The sequence below is a fragment of the Stegodyphus dumicola genome, chromosome 4 (genome assembly GCF_044657685.1).
Source record: "Stegodyphus dumicola isolate Sdum_Otavi_A_Nest chromosome 4, ASM4465768v1".
NCBI lineage: Eukaryota > Metazoa > Arthropoda > Arachnida > Araneae > Eresidae > Stegodyphus > Stegodyphus dumicola.
Window position 1 is genome coordinate 16,126,685 of NC_140771.1, and position 19,219 is coordinate 16,145,903.

The window sequence follows — 19,219 nt, forward strand, 5'->3', positions numbered from 1 at the left end:
TTTGCACTTAAACCATAAAATTCAGTTCAAGAGCAATATCGCAAAATAATGTTAAATTAAGCATATCTTTAGAATTTCCGATATACACAGTCTCGCGAGCTGAAGATAAAAGTATTTTTTTTTCTATATAACGTTGCCATTTCTCGCTTTTAAAGCATTGAGTTTGTAAATCAAAAATTCGTTAAAGTTTTACAAAATATAAAATCTATAATAAAACAAATTCCAAATTTGGGATTTCAGATGCCCATATTCGCAGTAGGATTTCGTCATTCAAAATTCGATGGCTCTATGTACCATTGTTTTATCACAATGCCAGAAATAGACAATCATTTATGCAGATTTTTCATTATTTAATTTCTTCAAATATAATGCAGGACTCTAACATTTTGTGGCAACAGTTTGAAAAGTGAACCGACGTTTATGAGTCCGACGCAAAATGCCAAAACGAGACTAATAGTCCTTCGGGATTCAAATCCCTTTGGACTAAAAAAAAAAAAAAAAAAAAAAAAAAAAAAAAGATATATTACAAACTATACAAAATTTCTGGAGTAATAGTCTAAAATTTAGTGATTTATTTTAATGACTTTTTTTGACCAGTATACTGAATCAGAGATTTATACGTAAAAGATAAATAAAAACTGTATATGATTAAGGAGCGAAATAGCAAATGACAAGCGTAAATGTTATATGAGGCTTGGAAAAGGAATTTTGATAAATGGGATTTAGAATTCTAATCCAGTTATCACGAAGTGTTTTTCTTTCCATCTAAAGGCAGCAGTTGTCTAGCATTTAAGACCAACACATGACATATTAAATCACGTTTTGATAATGGTAAGAATATTAGATGACTCAGCTGCTGGATTTCTGTAATGAAAAAATTCGAGAAGCACTTCTCTAGCTTAGCACAAAAATTATATGTGACTATTTCTTTAGGTCAGCGTAGGAATATTTTCTCTGTCCGATGACGAAGACAGTTTTCAATATCACGGATGAATGCATGCAACATAAACCAGTTTTTGTTTTGGAGTCACAGCTGATGACATGTTTACAGGTGAGTTTCTATACAAAGAAAATTGATTTTTCTTTTCAGATCATTCAGGTTATTCCGGTCAAGGCTGCCATAGGGAAGTACTGGTGAAAGGAATATGCAAATTTAGAGAACAACCAGAGCATGCACGTTAACCATAGCCAGTCGGTAATGTAATATCTGGAACCAGCAGAGTGGAAGTGGTCTGGTCCTTGGCTTTTCTGATACCACGTTTGGAAGGCCTGCTGAGGGACTTTCCTAGATTCTATCACCGGTCCTGAAGATATACTCGACATCCTGGAATAAAAATGACAATTGTTAAATTGTTAACAAAACAATTAAAAAAAAAAAAAAAAAAAAAAGAAAAGAAAAGAAAATCTGAAAGGTTTCAGATTTTCTTTTTTTTAATTACGTCGAAAGGGGTGTTTTTTTTTAACATTTCGTTTATTACCTTTATTTATTAAATATCACATCACTTAAGCCGTAAAATTCAGTTCAAGAGCAAAATCGCAAAATAGTTTTAAAATGAGCATATCTTCAGAATTTCCGATACAGAGACTCGCGCGCTGGAGATAAAAATGTTTTTTCTGTAGAACGTTGCCATTGTTCGCTTTGAAATCCTTGAGTTTGTTAATCAAAAATCCGTATTTTTCGTAAATTTCGTAATTTTCGTAAAATTTGTATTTCGTAAATTTTCTATTTTACAAAATAGGAAATGGATAATAAAACAAATTCCAAATTTCAAATTTGGTCTTCCATATTCGTAGGAGGATTACCTCATTCAAAATTCGATGGTTCTATGTACTGTTGCTTTATCAGAATGCGAGAAATATACATACATTTATGCAGATTTTTCATTATTTAATTTCTTTAAATATAAAAACAGGGCGATAATACTGTGGCAACAGTTTGAAAAATGATTCGCCGTTTGTAGTGAATGGACGCAAAACTCAAAACGAAAACAATAGTCTTTCAGGGACAAAGCCCCTTTGGACTTGGAAAAAAAAAAAAAAAAAAAAAAAAAAAAAAAAAAGACAGTTTTATGTCTTCCGTTTCAACTGGGGGTCGATTGAAGAAATTCAATTTGCGTTTTTCAGGTCTCAAAAGCTCGACTTAAGATATATATTAGATGTATGTTTAGCATTTTTCTAATATAGGTATTTTGACACAAAATCGGACTTTTTCTGAAATAACATGCCAATTGTTTTGCATTTTAGCTCCTCAGTGTTAATTGAATTTGATATATATCTATTAATATCTCTTTTTTATTGAACTTTCTAAAGGAACGAGCCAGTTTCCTTTAGAAAGTCCTCCACGAAGGCATCCCTTCCCTTAGGCAGATAGCCCTAGTGCGCTTTGCCGTAATTAAATAAACGAAACCATACCTAAGATATATGTGAATTTACATTTTGGAGTGTTTTGAAATTGGCGTATTTATTATAAGTGATAATAAAGAAAACGTGGCCTACGCATTTCTTAAAATTATTTGAAAGTATGAACGATGACTTTCTTTTCTCGCTTTTTTGACAAAGGAAAAAGGCAATGGAAAATAGGTTGCTATAAATTAAGTAGTTTGCTAAGTGCTAAGTTCAGCTTGGCGCAAACTGAAACAAATTGGCCAAGATAAATTTTTAAATTTCTCCATAAATTTCTCACCAAAAGTTGCAACATTTAATATCTAGACATAATTTCAGTCGTAGAATCGAAACATGGAAAACAATTGGTATGTTATTTCAGAAAAAAATCCGATTTTTTGTCAAAATACTTATGTTAGAACAATGCTATATATAAAGCAATTACATATCCTAAGTCGCGCTTTCGAGACATTAAAAACGCAATTTGAATTTGTTAATCGGCCCAGTGGAACAAGAGATACAGAACTATACCTTTTTTTTTTTTAAGACCAAAGGGATTTGAGTTTGGAAGGACTTTTACTTACGTTTTGGTATTTTGCGTCGGACTCCTATAAATGTCGGTTCACTTTTTAAACTGTTGCCACGAAATGTTAGAGTCCTGCATTATATTTGAAGAAATTATATAATGAAAAATCTTTATAAATGTATGTATATTTCTCGCATTGTGATAAAACAACGGTATCTAGAGCCATCCAATTTTGAATGACGTAACCCTGCTGCGAATATGGGCATATGAAATCCAAAATTTGAAATTTGGAATTTGTTTTATTATCGATTTCCTATTTTGTAAACCTTTAACGAATTTTTGAGTAACAAACTCTACGATTTAAAAGCGAGCAATGGCAACACTCTACGGTGGGGGGGGGGGAACCTTTTTATGTCCAGCCCCGTCGAACTGTGTATCGGAAATTCTAAAGATATGCTCATTTTAAAATTATTTTGCGACGTCGCTATTGAACTAAATTTTATGTTTTAAGGGCAAAGAACATGATATTTAATATATAAAGGTAACACACAAAACGTTAAAAAAACGACCCTTTGGACGTAGGTTAGAACCTAAAACCTTTTTTTTTTTTTTTTTTTTTGCGTAGCGTATACGAAAAAAAAAAAAAAAAAAAAAAAAAAAAAAAAAAAAAAAAAAAGAGAGAGAGAGAAGTAATTTCTGTTGGTGCTGTGACTAAGCTCGCCTGTCTGAAATCACAGCAAGCCTACGAAATTCTTGTGGCAAGGAGTCAATATTGCAATATTGCTCAGTTTTGAAGGAGAACCCCTTCGGGGGACCGGTCAGAGGATATCCCAACCCTCTTCCCTTACTACCAATCTCTCGAGAGGACTTTCGCTTCGCTTCATATTTAGAGTGCCCCTATGCCTCACAGACACTATACATTTTCAACATCGATGCCTTCTCCTGGATTCGAACCCGAGACTTTCGGTACAGTAGTCAGTATCCCGGTCGGGAGGCAAAGTCATTTCTGTACATTGTAAGCAAAAATAATAAATGGTCGAACCTATGTTCATTTCTTGGAAATGGTTTGCAAGAGATTACTTATGAGTACCTGCCGTTTATTGGTAGATTAATTAAAATGATTTCCTTCAGTTAAACCACCAAAACTTGTGCATGCCTATGAAAGATTTCACTGAAGTGTCAGATTTTTCTATAAACATCCCAAGTGAATTTTTACAATTCTGTGATGAAATCTGTAGCATATTCACAGGTTAAAATATAAACATATTCACAGTACTTCAGAATATGTTTCTTGAAACTAAATTCTTTTGCTTTTTTTAAACTCGGAATACTAGACGTTTCTAACAGTATGGTCTTCTCGTATCCTTTACACTAGTTAAGAAAATGCAATTCCCAGCATAGAAAAAGAATACGCCATCTTCATTTATGGGTAACCATTTAAATTTCTTGTGAATGTGGTTTTACGTATGTAGGACAAAGCCACAGATCTTTAAAATTCAGAATAAGCGTTCGATACCTCCGATATGTTCAACAGGAGAAAGCCGAAAATCACATTTCTCAATTTTTAGAGTCTAAAATTATAGGTTCGCGTCACTTTACCCAGTTTCTAACAGGGCATGGTTCCTTCATGATTGACCTGCATCGATCTAGACTACGCGAAAATGACCAGCGCTCATGCGGAATGGCAGGAGATCTGGACCACCATGTGTTCGTGTGTTCCAGAACATCATCTTAGACAGCCAGTAACTGACCATATCCATGCATAGACCGAAGTTACTTCGAAAAATTGATATGCTTTGAAATGCGTATAAGCCATTAGGTGAATATTCCACGTAATATCACAGACAGGCTGGAGTAATTTTCAGCTGCCATTCTTGTCACCAGCATAGCTCCCGTGTATTCTGTAGTTGTAGTTAATTTTTTTAAAATTTTAAGTTAGCTTTTTCTGTTCTTTTCTCTTTTATACTTACTTCCTTGAATTATGTATTTTGCCTTATTTAATGTATTATTTTTACTTTTTTATCAATCACTCTGTTAATTGCTCATATTCATAATTAATGCGGTGCTACTTTGGTAGACGGTCTCACGGATTTTGGCGATTCTTTTTCTGGCGAGCGATACGAATTATGGTAAACCCATTGCTGGACAAGTTATTTATGGTAACCGATACTTTGTTGTCATTTTATTTAAAAAATAATGCGTTTTATTATGCATAAATTCCGTGTTTTAAATATTATTTATGGCTTCTAAATATTGAAAATCAATTTAATTTTGCATTTTTATTTGAAATAAAAGTTTTAATGTTTATGATATTTTATATAATTTTATGTTGTGGATGGTGTAATCAATGACGTCACCTTACATTAAAAGTAATTGTTTTTAATATCTATAAATTTCATCTAATGTTTTAAACATTATTTATGGCTGTTAAATATTAAAATACAATTTAATTTTGCATTTAAAAAAATGATTTTATTAAGAATGATTATTTAAATAATTTTAGTTCTATGCGTGATGTAATCAGCTCCCTTATTGGTTACTGAATATTTGTGCATTCCCGCACCATTTTAAAATTTTATTATTCATCTTTTCGAATTCCTTAGATTTCAAAGCGAATGGATATGTCCGTTTCGAAGATGAATGTTGTTATTGGTAATTACCAAGAATTATTAGAATCGGAATCAAAAAATTGTCCTTTGAAACCTTATTTTGGCCAACCTGGCTTAGTGCGAGAGATGTGGATTACAGATGAAGATGGTTAAAAGAGCCGATTCTGAAGATACCCGTATTTGGTATTGTGGTCACGGTGGAAGAAATAACCTCTGTAAGGGTAAAAAATGTATTAAACATTCTTCCTTTTTTACCGACCAAATTTTTTTCATTAATATCGAAATTATGATTCCGACTTTTTTTGTGGTACTTATGAATATACGACAGGTAAAACACACAAATGTATGTACATATATTTCTTTTCCTTTATAATTGTATACTTCAATTTTTATTAAAAAAGTAATACACTGTTTTCAAAAATTACTGAGATATTTATTGCCACATATGTTTTAATGTTAAATAATTATATCCTATAAAAAGTATTTTAAAAGTATTTGAATTTAAGTAATATTTTAATTCTTTTAAATGTTGGTATGATGTTTTTAACTCGATATTCAATTTAAGTAATATTTTAATCCAATTAAACGTTGGCGCAATGTTTTTATAGCGGTGTTTTTATTCTATTTCTTTGCTATATGAAAGTAATAATTTAACCTTACTTTAGTATTTTATACTCTTAGTAAATGTATTTATTTACATTTGCCAGCCATCTTAAAAAACAACGTTTTCAACAAAAAAATTAATCCATTATTTTTAACGATATTTATTTTTTTAAAGTTTCGAATGCTTTACTATGCGTAAAATACGTAAAAACAGCGTTTTTCAAGATGGCTGACGATTGTAAAACCGCGCCAACAATTGCGCCAATGTAAATCGCCAAAAATCCGTGCAACCGTCTATCAAAGTAGCACCATTAATGCACTATTCAGCTGATTAATAACGCAGTTTGTAGAGACATTAGGTTATTTCGAAGCAGGAAAGATAAAAAATATGCAACGCCTTCGCCGGGAATCGAGCTACCGATCTCCTGGAAGGAAATTTAGTCTTGTTTTTTACTTTCTTGTACGAAATAAAAAGGAAATATTGTAATCGCGAAAAGTTCCATTTTGACCTCTATCGAATGCAATTTAACGATGTTTTTGCGTGACATCTGTACGTAAGGACAGAATAAAGGACTTTTCCTCCAAAAAAATCATAAAACTGATTTAAAATGAATTCTGAAGAGAATTTTTCGTGGTTCCTGTGCGTATGTATCTCGTATAACTCAAAAACGAGTAGCCTCAGAACGTTGAAATTTTGTATATAGAACTGCTATAATATGTAGGTGTGCATCTCGTATTTTGGTTGCAATCGGCCGCAGCAAACGTACATAAATATATATATATATATATATATATATATATCCACACCGTTACCCGGCTCAGTGATCTCAGTTTCTTTGCTCATATATGTTTGTAAATTGTGCATTGTTTGCTTTAAAAATGATTTTGTGTGTGTAATTATGGCAAAGCCTCGAGGGCTATCTGCCTAAGGGGAGGGATGCTTTCGTGGAGGACTTTCTAAGGGAAACTGGCTCGTATACATGTTACGATGCCCATGCAGCCAGCCCGTTCGCGGGATTCGAACCTCGGACCGAACTACCAGTAAAAATGATTGAATTGTTCTTATCGTCCGGTTAAGGTTTTTATGCCTTTAGGAAATCTGAAAGCTATATTTGTAGAATTATCAACAATTTAAAAGCTGTTTAAAAGCGGTTAAGCCTAGTTTTTAAATAATATGGCGGAAATGTTTATTTACATTTGAAACAGCAGAATAGTAGATTTGTTGCCAATCTAGAGAGACTGAGCTTCGCATAAATCATGCTTAATCCTATCTGGAATTTTTTCGAGGAAATAAGTATTTAAGATTTACTTCGTAATTTTTAATACAGATATTTTGAGATTTTATGTATTTTTGCTTTGTCTCGAAGTGAGAACTGATTTAATTGAATGAGAAATACTGAATCGTCTGTTAAAAACTGTTTATCTTTTGTTTTGTTTGCTTAGTTTCTTTTATATATCGTTCTAGATTTATTATAGTGTTTGAATGGAACATGTAGCAACGATTCGATGATTCTTCAAATGATATAAATTTTGTGCATTCTGAGTTATAAAATGAACGAAATATAAGGCTGTTAAGTAAACCTAGCGCCAAAGTGTCGCTGTGGTAAAAAAATATAGTGAATTTTAAAGAGTGCATTTATTCTATTGTTGTTTATGCGCTATCGACGAAGTAAATTGAATTCAATCCAATAAGTTTAAATGAAATGCAAGAAAAAACATGTATAATTTAATATTCCGTAAAAGGAAATCACGTGGTGTACACATCAGATTTTTTTCCTTGAGTTTGTAAGCTTTTAACTCATTATTAAACATTTATGCTACTAAATCAATTCATGTTTTAAAACCCATCTAAGTAATTGATTTTAAAATTTTATTACATAAATTTAAAGTAGTTAATAAATTATAAAGCAATTTATTTTCTACATTACAATATAAACATAGAAGTAATTGATTATAGTGAGCAAATTTTCATCAATTTTGTTTGAAACTATGGTATTAGTTTCTATTAATTTTTTTATTTCAAGTTTGTTCACAGTCCATAAATGTTTGATAAATGGTGAATTTTTCAGTAATTTCCTTTGTTTATACTCATTTTCATCTATGAGAGACTGAACAACTGAAATCAAGAGTAATACGAAGTAGATTATTTTATTAAAGAATAGAACTTATGACTTTTAAATATTATAAAAATTAAATTTTAAATTATTTTTAATATGATGAATTAAAAAAATATAAAAAGAACAATCTGTATTTTCAAATTTAAGCTAAATTAATAATACAATTAAAAAAATAGTTTTTACGAAAACTTTATTTTTCAATTGAATGTAATAGTTTGCCCCCGTCTGAAGACCCAATAGTTTAAAATTAAAACATTAATGAACTTTCGGTAGTCGCAGACACATTTTATTTTCTTTGTGCGATTTAAGTGGAGCTACAAACGTTAAAATTAAAATTTTGAGATTTATTTTATTCAACTGATTAAAAAATCACTATGAGGAAATAATGCGTACAAAAGCAGACTACTTCCATTTCATAAGCGAGCCATTTCCATTTCAAAATGAGTTATTTTTCCATTTTCGTAAACGAGACTTTAAGGGAAAATAAGGGGAAAAAAATGAGAAATTTTTATAAAAACTTTTTCAAACGACAGTACTATAATCATAGACAGCTAATCTCATTTCTGAATATGAAAAACTAATTTATCATGTACTAAAAGCAGTTTTATTGTGTCTTACGTAAAATTAATTTTCAAACAAATGTTTACTCTTTAGGTTTATTCATTAATTCTGATACTCATAATTAGGTTAAATCAAAGCAACTCGAGAGCTGTCTGCCTAAAGGAGCATTGCTTTCGGGGAACACATTTTAAGAGAAACTGGTCTTTATCCACTTTAAAGAGAGAGAAAACCAGGAAAACAAAGCCAGCCCGTTTGGCGGGGTTCGATCTGAGGTCGAACTACCAATGCTCAGAGATTTTACCGCTCGGCCGATTGTTGGCCTCCATAGTTAGGAAGAAGTTAAATTTCCCGAATTATGGTTAGTTATTAGTTATTCCTATCTTCTCCGTGAGCTGATCTGCCAGTTCTAATAGTATCAATTTAATCACCCAAAACCTACATTTCCGGCTGTATACAGCTGAAAATGCCCAGGTATGGCTGAAATAACTCTTTAAAAAAAAAAAAAAATCATTCAGCAAAGTCTTGACAGAGTCTTTTTAATAACCACTGGTCACAAATACCCATTTTCGAAGTAATTTTATAAATTCCGCTAACAAATTTTAATATTTTATAGAGATTTTTGGCTAGGCCTAGCGACCTAAGCCTGCTCCACCAATTGAGTACAAATGCTGATAGTCATATTACAGGCGGTACGGCAACTCAGCTGTAACTATTAATTTAATAAAATAAGTAGAAGATAACAGAAAATGTTAACTTAAATAAGGTACAATAAACACAGAGCAGAACATTTACGCAAACGCTGTACACATCTCGTGCTCGAAAAAATATTGTTACGTTATTTTCTTCCTTCACTTCATTCGTTCGGGGTTCGTGCAGAACAACACTTCTTGATGAAGTATCGAAACACACTTTATTTACCCAATATTAATTAGGACAGCTCCAAAGTCACGTTTTAGAGTCATCGAAGATCTACTATACACTCGCTGGAACAATCAGCGACACAGCCTTCACACTGTCAGGCAATAACGGTGGAGACAGCTTCGCTGCAAAGTACCAGAGTACAGCTCCCGAGTCTGCTTGGTCTTTCTCGGAACTCCACGTACTCACGAGACTCTCCACGCTACAACTCTCGATGCACTCGACGACACACAGAACACACCTCCCCGACTCTTCGCTGCACTCGACGACCCACTCGGCATTCGCTGCCCGGCTGTCAACTCGATCGACTCCGCACGGGCTGACATACTCGAGACTAACTATCTCGCACTGACTCTCCGCGTACCAGCAGGGCTTGTGTTCGGGAACATTCTGTGCAAAACCGATAAGAATTCGTTCCAGAAGGTTCTCCATCCGTCCATGGCATATCGCCAATTTTGTAGCTAAATGTTGCCGAATGGGCGATTTCTCGCCAAATGTGGCAACCATGTCGTCCCTTTCCATTTTACGGCAACCCTAAAACTGCTTTGCGGGGAAGCCATCTTATCGCGCCTGTACATTTCGTAACAATATGAAACGTCACTGTCGAAGAAACAAAAATAAAGGATAATGCAAGAAAATGACTTTGTACAAATGAATGAGAAATAATAATGCAGGAAATGAGTTAGCTGAAATAAATGAGAAAAATGATTGCAATATGGAATATATAGCTTTAAAATAATGGGTTCTGTTTGTGGCAGGCTCATTTCAATCTTGTCAACTGCTTATCATAAGAATCTGGAAAATGATTTCTTTGCGATATCATTTAGAATATTTCGTACAGAAAGTTTCGACGAACACAAATGCTTTTTCGAAATCAATAATTTGTACATGTGTTTGTTTTGTGGCATACCAGTGAAATCTCTCGGATGCGTTCAATGATAATGCAATTTATGTAAATGACTCTTATTAACGTTTTCTAGCTAGATTAATATCGAAAAGTCATGACATGCATTTTTAGTCCAAAGTTGCTTTGTCCCTGAGGGGCTATTGTTTCCGTTTTTTGCGTTGAAACTTGAATTGCGTTGAAACACTATAAATGGCTAGTATTATTAGGAATTTTTTTGGAAGCAGGCCAGATGAAAAATTAGCAACGCTTTCGCCGCGAATCGAACCGCGGACGTCTGGAATACGCGCCCAGCGTGCAGGCCACCATACCAAGAAGGCATGCCAAGAAGGTGTGGTGATCTGCACGCTGGGCGCGTATTCCAGAGGTCCTCGGTTCGATTCCCGGCGAAAGCGTTGTATATTTTTCCTATTGCCCGCTCCCAAAAAATATCTAATGTCTCTACAGCTTTACGACTTGAAAGTGTCACCTAACCCTCGAAGTATTTTCCCGCCGCTTGTCTGCTGAGGAAGGATGTCTTCGCCTGATGTTGCACCTAAATGGAAAATCGTAGACATTCCGATCATTCTTTGTTAATCACATGGATTTTTTGGGCAGCTGGAAAGCAATATTTTAAAACCTCAAGTATTATCTATTGAAAATTATTTAGCACATTTTTTGAAATATAAGTAGTGGTGAAGCGGGAGGGTGCCCGCCTGCGCATGGTACGCATGCGCCTGTATTTTCTTACGTGATTTTCCATCATCTGGGTATACTCTATTTCTTCTGAAAGTTTGTAACCGCTCCGCTGAAACGTCCTGTACAAGAAGTATCAGTATCAGGCTGAGCATGCGCATATACAGTAAATTCTGAAACATATAAAGCTCATGCCTACAGTGACTTTTATGAGAAATTGAGGTACTAAATAACAAGCAATCTTACTTTCTTCCATAAGTATCCAGTCTCACCCATAAGTCGTTGAAGCGACGCGATCTCTGGGTAGTTACAGAAGCTGATGTACTGGTTTCAAAAATACGTTTCAAATTCAACGAAGAACTAGGTAACTGATAGGAACTGGTAGATCGGTGGCGATTTGACCGACGCCCTTGACCTTTCTTTGTGGGAAAAGGTGTTCCTTTAGCTTTTCCTAGAGCAACGGATGAACGCAGACCTGGCTTCATGGAAGAGTCCATTTGGATGCTTTTCTTCGACTTGCTGTAATGAGATAATGAAGACTTTAGAATGGAATTCAAATTTCACAGTTAATTGTGTACAAATCAGAACATCATGAAAAAGTACTTCTAACTCATAAGCTATATTACTCTCATGTCCATAAATTAAGGATAATTCGGAGTCACGCGGAAATCGAACTCTAAAATAAATATATCACCTGTAAAATCACTACGCACATCTTCAAGATTCATATGCAAATTTCAGGAAGTAACCAGATGACACCGATGGTACGTCACAATGACGAGGGTGTAAGAGAGTGATTTATAAGGAATACAGACAAAGAAGTAAAATTGTTCGCAGGCGCTTTATATGCATTTCAGTGCAATAACCGAATAGTTATGACACAAAGGACGCATTTGGATGATTTTTTACGTGGTAGAATTATCGGCCGTCTGGAATGTAGGCGTACCCAACTGGAAGTATCAGACGAATTTGGAATTGCCCAGAGTGTCATCTCCAGGCTTTGGCAATGATTTCAAGATGATGGTAATAGACGTTACAGCACAGGTCGCCCCAGAGTTACAACGCCGAATGAGGACCGGTATTTGGCAGTTGCTGCCAAAAGAAAGAGGCGGAGCCCAGCCTCAGACCTGTCACGTCCGCTCTCTTTAGCCACTGGTACGACAATTTCAAGGCAGACCTGTACAGACGCTTAGGTCAGATTGGTCTATATGCTCGTAAACCTGTCAGATGCGTTCCACTTACTGCAACTCACTGTCGCCTGCGGTTAGCCTGGAGTAGAGAGCATGCATTGTGGACACCGCAACAGTGGGCTTGTGTGATGTTTTCCGACGAGTCCAGGTTTAGCTTGCAGTCTGATTCTCGTCGGACTTTCATATGGAGAGCTCCAGGTACCCGTTACCACCAAGAAAACATCATTGAACGACACCGTTACGGTGGTGCAGGAGTGCTCGTTTGGGGTGGAATTATTCTGGGTTCCAGAACTGACCTGCATGTTCAAATTGGAACCATGACAAGCCAAATCTATCGGGACGTCATTCTGGAACAACATGTACGTTTGTTTCGGGGCGCCATGGGCGCAAAATTTTTGTTTATGGATGACAACGCCCATCCTCACTGTGCAAGCATCGTAAGCGAATGCCTTCAATCGGAGGATATCACCGGTCGGAGGATATCACCGGTCCGATATCACCGAGATATCGGAGGAATATGGACTGGCCAGCATTCTCACCGGACTGGAATCCAGTAGAGCACGTGTTGGACATGCTTGGCCGACGAGTTGCAGCCCGTCAACTTCCTCCTACATGTCTACCAGAACTTCGGAGAGAATTGCTTTTTGAGTGGTGTAATATCCCCCAAGATCAGATCGATAATTTGATACTCAGCATGCCTAGACGTTGTACGGACTGTATTGAATCGTCTGGGAGACATACAATGTATTAACAATCATACCAACCATGTAATATTGTTTTTTTGTAAATAGTTTTTTTTTTTGTAATTTGCTCCAGGGAGAAAAAATCGCTAATTTTTTAAATAATATCAAACATATAGCATCTTTTTTTTGCTCTTTACCTTTTGTTTAGTAAATCAGCTTTACAAATAAGTCAGATTTGTTTTGCTTCTAACTCTTCCTTTGCCTGATTTTGCATTATCCTTAATTTATGGACATGAGTGTAGTTAGAGCTATATTAGTACTTATGAGCTATATTAGTTAATTGCTAAATCAGCAGCAGCAATGTTATCCATGAAAATAGCCTCATGTACAAATTCTTTTCTTGCTTCCATGGAGATGAAAAAATAACAAATTGTGTAATTCACGATACTGGAAACAAATTTTGATCAGTAAAATATAGAAAATAATTCATTTGAAAATTGCGGAAGTAAGAGTATTATGTGACAAATCAATTTATTGATTCAGCTTTTAATAACATAATATCAGTTATTAAATCTTCGCGGACAAATAAGTACCTATTTAAAAAGTTTCAGTCATTTGGGATCACTAAAAGATAAAAATCAGTAAAAGTAAGCGATACAAAATTTTAGTTGATCCCAGAATTAGATGAGTTTTGGAACCGCATACCAAATCCATACAAGACACTTAAAAGACAAAGCCACTTACAAAATAGCAGTTAGCCTACAGGACATTCACTAACCGTACATTTAAAGCCGTCACGGACAGTTAGGCGACAGGAAATTTAGCTGACATGGATATTTAGCCGAATCGGACATTTAGCCGACAGGATATTTAGATGACATAGACATTTAGCCGATAGGACAATTAACGTACAAGACATTAAATCGACAACATATTTAGCTGATGAAGCGTAGATGTAGATAAAAAGGCCAAGCGACAATATTTTAGTAAAGTTCGTCCATATTTATCTAACAAAAACTAGGCTAAACAAAGAAGAGGTTTATGGAGAAGAACCACACTTTTACCTTTATTTATTACTTTACTTTATTTATCACTTTTACCTTTATTATTTTACCTTTATTTATTCTAAAACGTCTATAGATTTTAAAATTTAGAGAGATTTCGACTGAAATTAGACCAACCAGGATAGTGGTTAGCGACGCTGACTGCCGTACCGATGGGCCCGGATTGAAGTCCAAGAGAAGGTTAGGTTAGGTTATTTAATTACGGAAAAGCCTCGAGGACTATCTGCCCAAGGGGAGGGATGCCTTCGTGGAGGGCTTTCTAAGGGAAACCGGCTCGTATACACGTTACACATGGGGAAAACCACGAAAACACTCATGCAGCCAGCCCGTTCACGGGATTCGAACCTCGGACCGAACTACCAGTCTTCAGCGACTTTACCGCTCGGCCGCTAGTGGGCCCGAGAGAAGACATGGATGTTTGTAAAGGCGTAGTGTCTTTGCGGCGGCATGGTGGCGCTCCAAATATGTGACAAAACGAACGTCCTCTCGAGAGGTTGGTGGTAGGGAAAGAGGGATGGACCCATCCCCCAGGCCCTCGGATCTGTCCCTCTGGGTGCTCTTCTTCACAATTGGGGGCGGAAGTAAGCAAAATTTTACTGTCACCCTATTTGATCCTCAAGGCTGCTGCCAACGACAGGCGCAATCGTGACCCCTTGCCACGATAAATTTCGTGCGCTTGCTCTGATATCAGGGACTTGATATGATGTTACTGTCAATCGGTTAGGATAAACCACACAAAAATTAGACAGAAAGCAACCTTATAAGGTATTTCTTCCGCCTTCTTAGCATACCTTCATGGCGTAATGGTCAGCACGCTCGGTGCGTATTCGAGATGTGCGTGGTTCGAGTCCCGGCGAGGGCATTGCTCATTTTTCAAGTCTCCTGCTTCCAAATAACCTAATATCTCTACAATGGCGTCAGAACCAAAAAGGGTGGTGGATGATGATTCCCCACCAGGAATTAGCGATTTCTCTAATCCCCAGTTGTCCTTTAAAAGGGATAGTAGATAAGGTATTTCTCCCACCTTCTTAGCATGCCTTTGGGGTGTAGTGGTTAGCACGCTTGGCGCGTATTCGAGAGGTCCGTGTTTCGTGCCCTGGCGAGAGCATTGCCCATTTTTCAAGTCTCCAGTTTCTAAATAACCTAATGTCTTTACAACCTTATTTTGGCAAAGATTTTGAAATCAACTTCAAAAGCTATCAGGCATAGAAGCGAAACGATTTTAAATAGAAAGAAATGAGTGAAGGAAAGCGTCGAGGTCAATGATAGTGAACGTGAAAAAATTAAGGTATTGGAAATCCGAAAGTTTTGAAAAATTAATATCATTGATTGAAGAAGGAAAACTTGATTTAAATTAATAATCTAATTTACTAATTGAAGCTTTACGGAGAATGTTTGTAGATCGAAAGTAAAAATTACGATTAAGTGCGCAATTGTGATTGGCTAACAAAATTCTTTTTCTTTTTTCTTTTCGACCGTACGATTCATAGCCGCCCAGCCAGTATACTGGTTAGTGATCATGACTGCCGTAGCGATGGGCCTGGGTTCAAATCTCGGAGAAGGCATGGTTGTAACTGTCCTTCCCCTTCATAGGATGCAACAGCGGCTACTGCTTCTATAATGAAATGGCTACAGCTCCCCGGCCCTGTAGCAGAGCGAGGATAATGGCTATTAAATAAAGCGTCCGGATGATTCATGTTTTTTGACGAGACGTTTCAACGCTGTTTCAGACTGATCGATTAAGTCAAACCACATTGACATGGCAAATTACATTAAGCTAAATTTCCACAAAATTAAAATCAGAGATGCGGATGTTTCAGGAAGAATTTTGCTAAAGTTTGAAAAAATAACCTGAAAATTGTATTTTTGAAGAATTCGACAATTTGTAACTAAAAGAGAGATAAAATGTTACGACGACAAGATTGTTAGGATTATTATTAATAGGTGAAGGTCTTTTATGATAACAAAGGGAACTTTTTATGCTCCAGTCTCTGTAAACGTTACAGTTTACAAACGAATTTAGTTTGTAGGGTTTATATTTATTTTAACTAACATTTATTTTAAGTTTAAACTATCTTTCCTGTCAAGCCTTACTTTCCCCTGGAACTGCCAATGCCAGAATATGTAAATTTGAGTAGAACGCGCAAGGATTCAAATTATCAGCGGAAGTATTATGGTTTAAATAGAAGGAAACGAGTTCGGTGAGAGAGTTATTCTTACTTAGCGAGCGCGGAGGTAGTTATCGAGAATTGAAGAACCCCGCGTTGCGGCCTATGTGCTTGGCGGGAAGTAGTTGCAATTGTTCCAGTGAGCTTCAAGTCTGCTGAATTAGCTGCGGTATTTGTAAAACGCGGTGAGTTAGTTATTTTAGAGAGCCTCGTAGTTAGAATCTTGTCTTTACTTTCTTTTTCAGGTTATTATTTTTATTTGACTGCCTAGTGGGCACAGTCTGTAAGCGTCAAGAGGACGCCATTGTAATTTATTACGTTGAATAAAAAGGGACTTAAACCCTTTATAAGACTCTGTGGTTTATACAAGCTTTCACAGTCACCTCTTGGTTGCGTGCAAGTTAGAGGCGCGCAACGTTATAAGTTTGTAATTAATTCTATCATAGAATTAATGATCTATCCAAAATTGTTACCGGGAATAACGTTTCACTCTTGCACAAGAAGCATATTCTTTTTTATGACTCACAAATTAATCGTTGCATTCTAAGTTGAACATTAGGCTACCGAAAGTATATTAACTGACATATAGTCGGGTGTGTTCTTAATCAAAAACAGGTAGAATATTGGGCAAAGAGTCCTTATAATACGTTTTGCCTAAATTAAATAATTTGACTCAATTCTGAATTGATCGAATGTGAAATGTGAAAGCTTTGTTCATCAGCATCGCAATTAGCATAATTACATGCTATAATTTTTATCAGAAAATTTGCCTTTGGTAATCGAAAGCTTCATACTTAATTTTTCTCGGGATTATCAATAGGTATTTAGCAGCTAATTTTAACTGATATCGTTCTTTTTAAATAAACAAAATCAAAATTTTTGCAAAATTTCAAAAAATTTGTAAAACAATCTGGCATTTAAGGTTAACAGTTGAATCTCTTAAGTTATGATTTCCTACGTAGCAGAAACTAGAAAAGAAGTTCCAACGTTCTTGGCAGTTCACTTTGTGATTAAAAAGCTAAATGATTCTGAGTAGGCGTAGTTAGCAGCTACAGCAGTTTATTTTTCAAGGAAAACACATTGCATATTTTGAGATATTTTCATTTAGACTACATTGCATGTAGATTAAATCAGTATTTCTCAACTTCATTATCGTTTTGAAGCCTTTCAGTTAATTTTTAAAAAATACATACATAATAATTATTGCATATGATTATATGCGATCCCTTCCTCTATCATCTGACGTTGAGTTCTGTGAAAAAGCTTTTCAAGCAATGCCACCGAGTTCTCTCTGGACGCTAGAATTTTATAGAATTTGGGTTGAGAGGCACTGACCCAAATAAATTTATTCCATTTACAAACTAACTTTTAATTAACCCTTTCGCCGTCCTTTCCTGTCCGCGAAAATTTCCCCCCAGCCATCTGTTTTTCGTAGCGTGTAATGTGGTTTTCTCTGTACATCATAACTTCCCATACACGACTTTCGTAGTGGATGAATGTCAATGAATATTAAGTAAAATTATAAGGAAATAAAGCATAATGGAAAAATAATATCTCTGCTTATTTCTAACCGCAGGATAATTTGATAACATCTGATCCAGGCGGTCCACTCCTCCCATTTTGTTGTTGTAATCTTTCACAATTATTGGTTTTTTTACAGTTCTTTTCCATGTTCCAACATCAATCATCGAGTTGTTATGGACTGTACTCATCAAACGTATATCCTTCTTGTTTTTCCAATTCACGACCTCGTTTTTTCTTTTTTTCTGCTGAGTAGACGTTGAAGCCATCTCTCACTGTCTTGTATCTTATGTAAAATGGCGCGAATATTCATAAAACCCGGAGTAAATTCAATTAGAAATAGACTGCCTGATTAGTGCTACCCTTTAGGAGTTATTAGAACACACAAACAACAACAACAACAACAACAACAACAACAACAAAAAAATCGAACAAGTAAATATATAGAAAGCGTTTTAAACGTTTAATAGTTTTAAAATGTGAAAGAACGCTTGAGGCACGTTACGGACGCTCTGCGGAAGTTTCACTTGAACGCCTAGACGCGTTACGGACGACGAAGAGGTTAATTAGAGCTTGATTATAATTTAGCTGTTCTTCATTTCCCTGGTGATTGATAATGGATAGCTTATTTTCTTGGATATTCATCTGAAAGAAATGCGTTTCCGATGTGACTGGAAAACTAATACATCAGTGCTCTTAAGAAGCCAGGGAGATAGCAAACAATTTCAGTCGAGTAAGTCTCCTACAAATTCATTATAAAATTTTTTTTTTATTTAAAAAAATTTTTTTTTTAAATGGCGTGCACTAGCCATTTCAGGCTTTGGCCACTAATAAGGCCACAAGCGGTGGTCACTAATTTCTATATAACTACGGACACTAATTTCTGAATATTGCCGAAATCATTATTGAAGTTTTGAATAGAAATGAATCTGTGTCCACTTGTTTGGCAGATGTAGGCGAAATCATTTAAAAAGTTCACTAGGAAGTTTTCGGCTTATATTTGTTGTCAACCAGCTGTAATTAAAATTATTTATTGGTATCTAAATCAAACAAGTTTTAAAATTAAAAATGGGGTATTTTGTCTCGAGGAAATATATTGATCAAAGCAAGTCTGCCACAGGAAATCAATCAAGGGTTCTTTAATATTTTCATTGATGATCTCCTTACTTCGCTGGCAATATCGGAGACAAATGTAGGCGATACAGCTAGAGCTAAAACATTCATTAAATGTAAATTTCTGCTTTTACAAATTACAATGCCCGAAGAATTATAAATCACTATAGTTGAAGAACTAAAAT

General features: G+C 35.4%; 1 protein-coding gene across 1 annotated transcript in view; it reads right to left on the bottom strand.

The window, feature by feature from the left end:
* Window positions 1-547: 547 nt before the first annotated feature.
* Window positions 548-19,219, bottom strand: part of LOC118182835 (metalloprotease TIKI1-like) — a 1,041,016-nt gene continuing 1,022,344 nt past the window's right edge. Inside the window, exons 6-7 of the mRNA XM_085814599.1 lie at window positions 11,542-11,814; window positions 548-1,324 (exon numbers count right to left, since the gene is read on the bottom strand). Coding sequence (XP_085670725.1) covers window positions 1,096-1,324; window positions 11,542-11,814 — 502 coding nt within the window. The 3' untranslated portion in view covers window positions 548-1,095. The remainder of the gene's footprint in view (window positions 1,325-11,541; window positions 11,815-19,219) is intronic.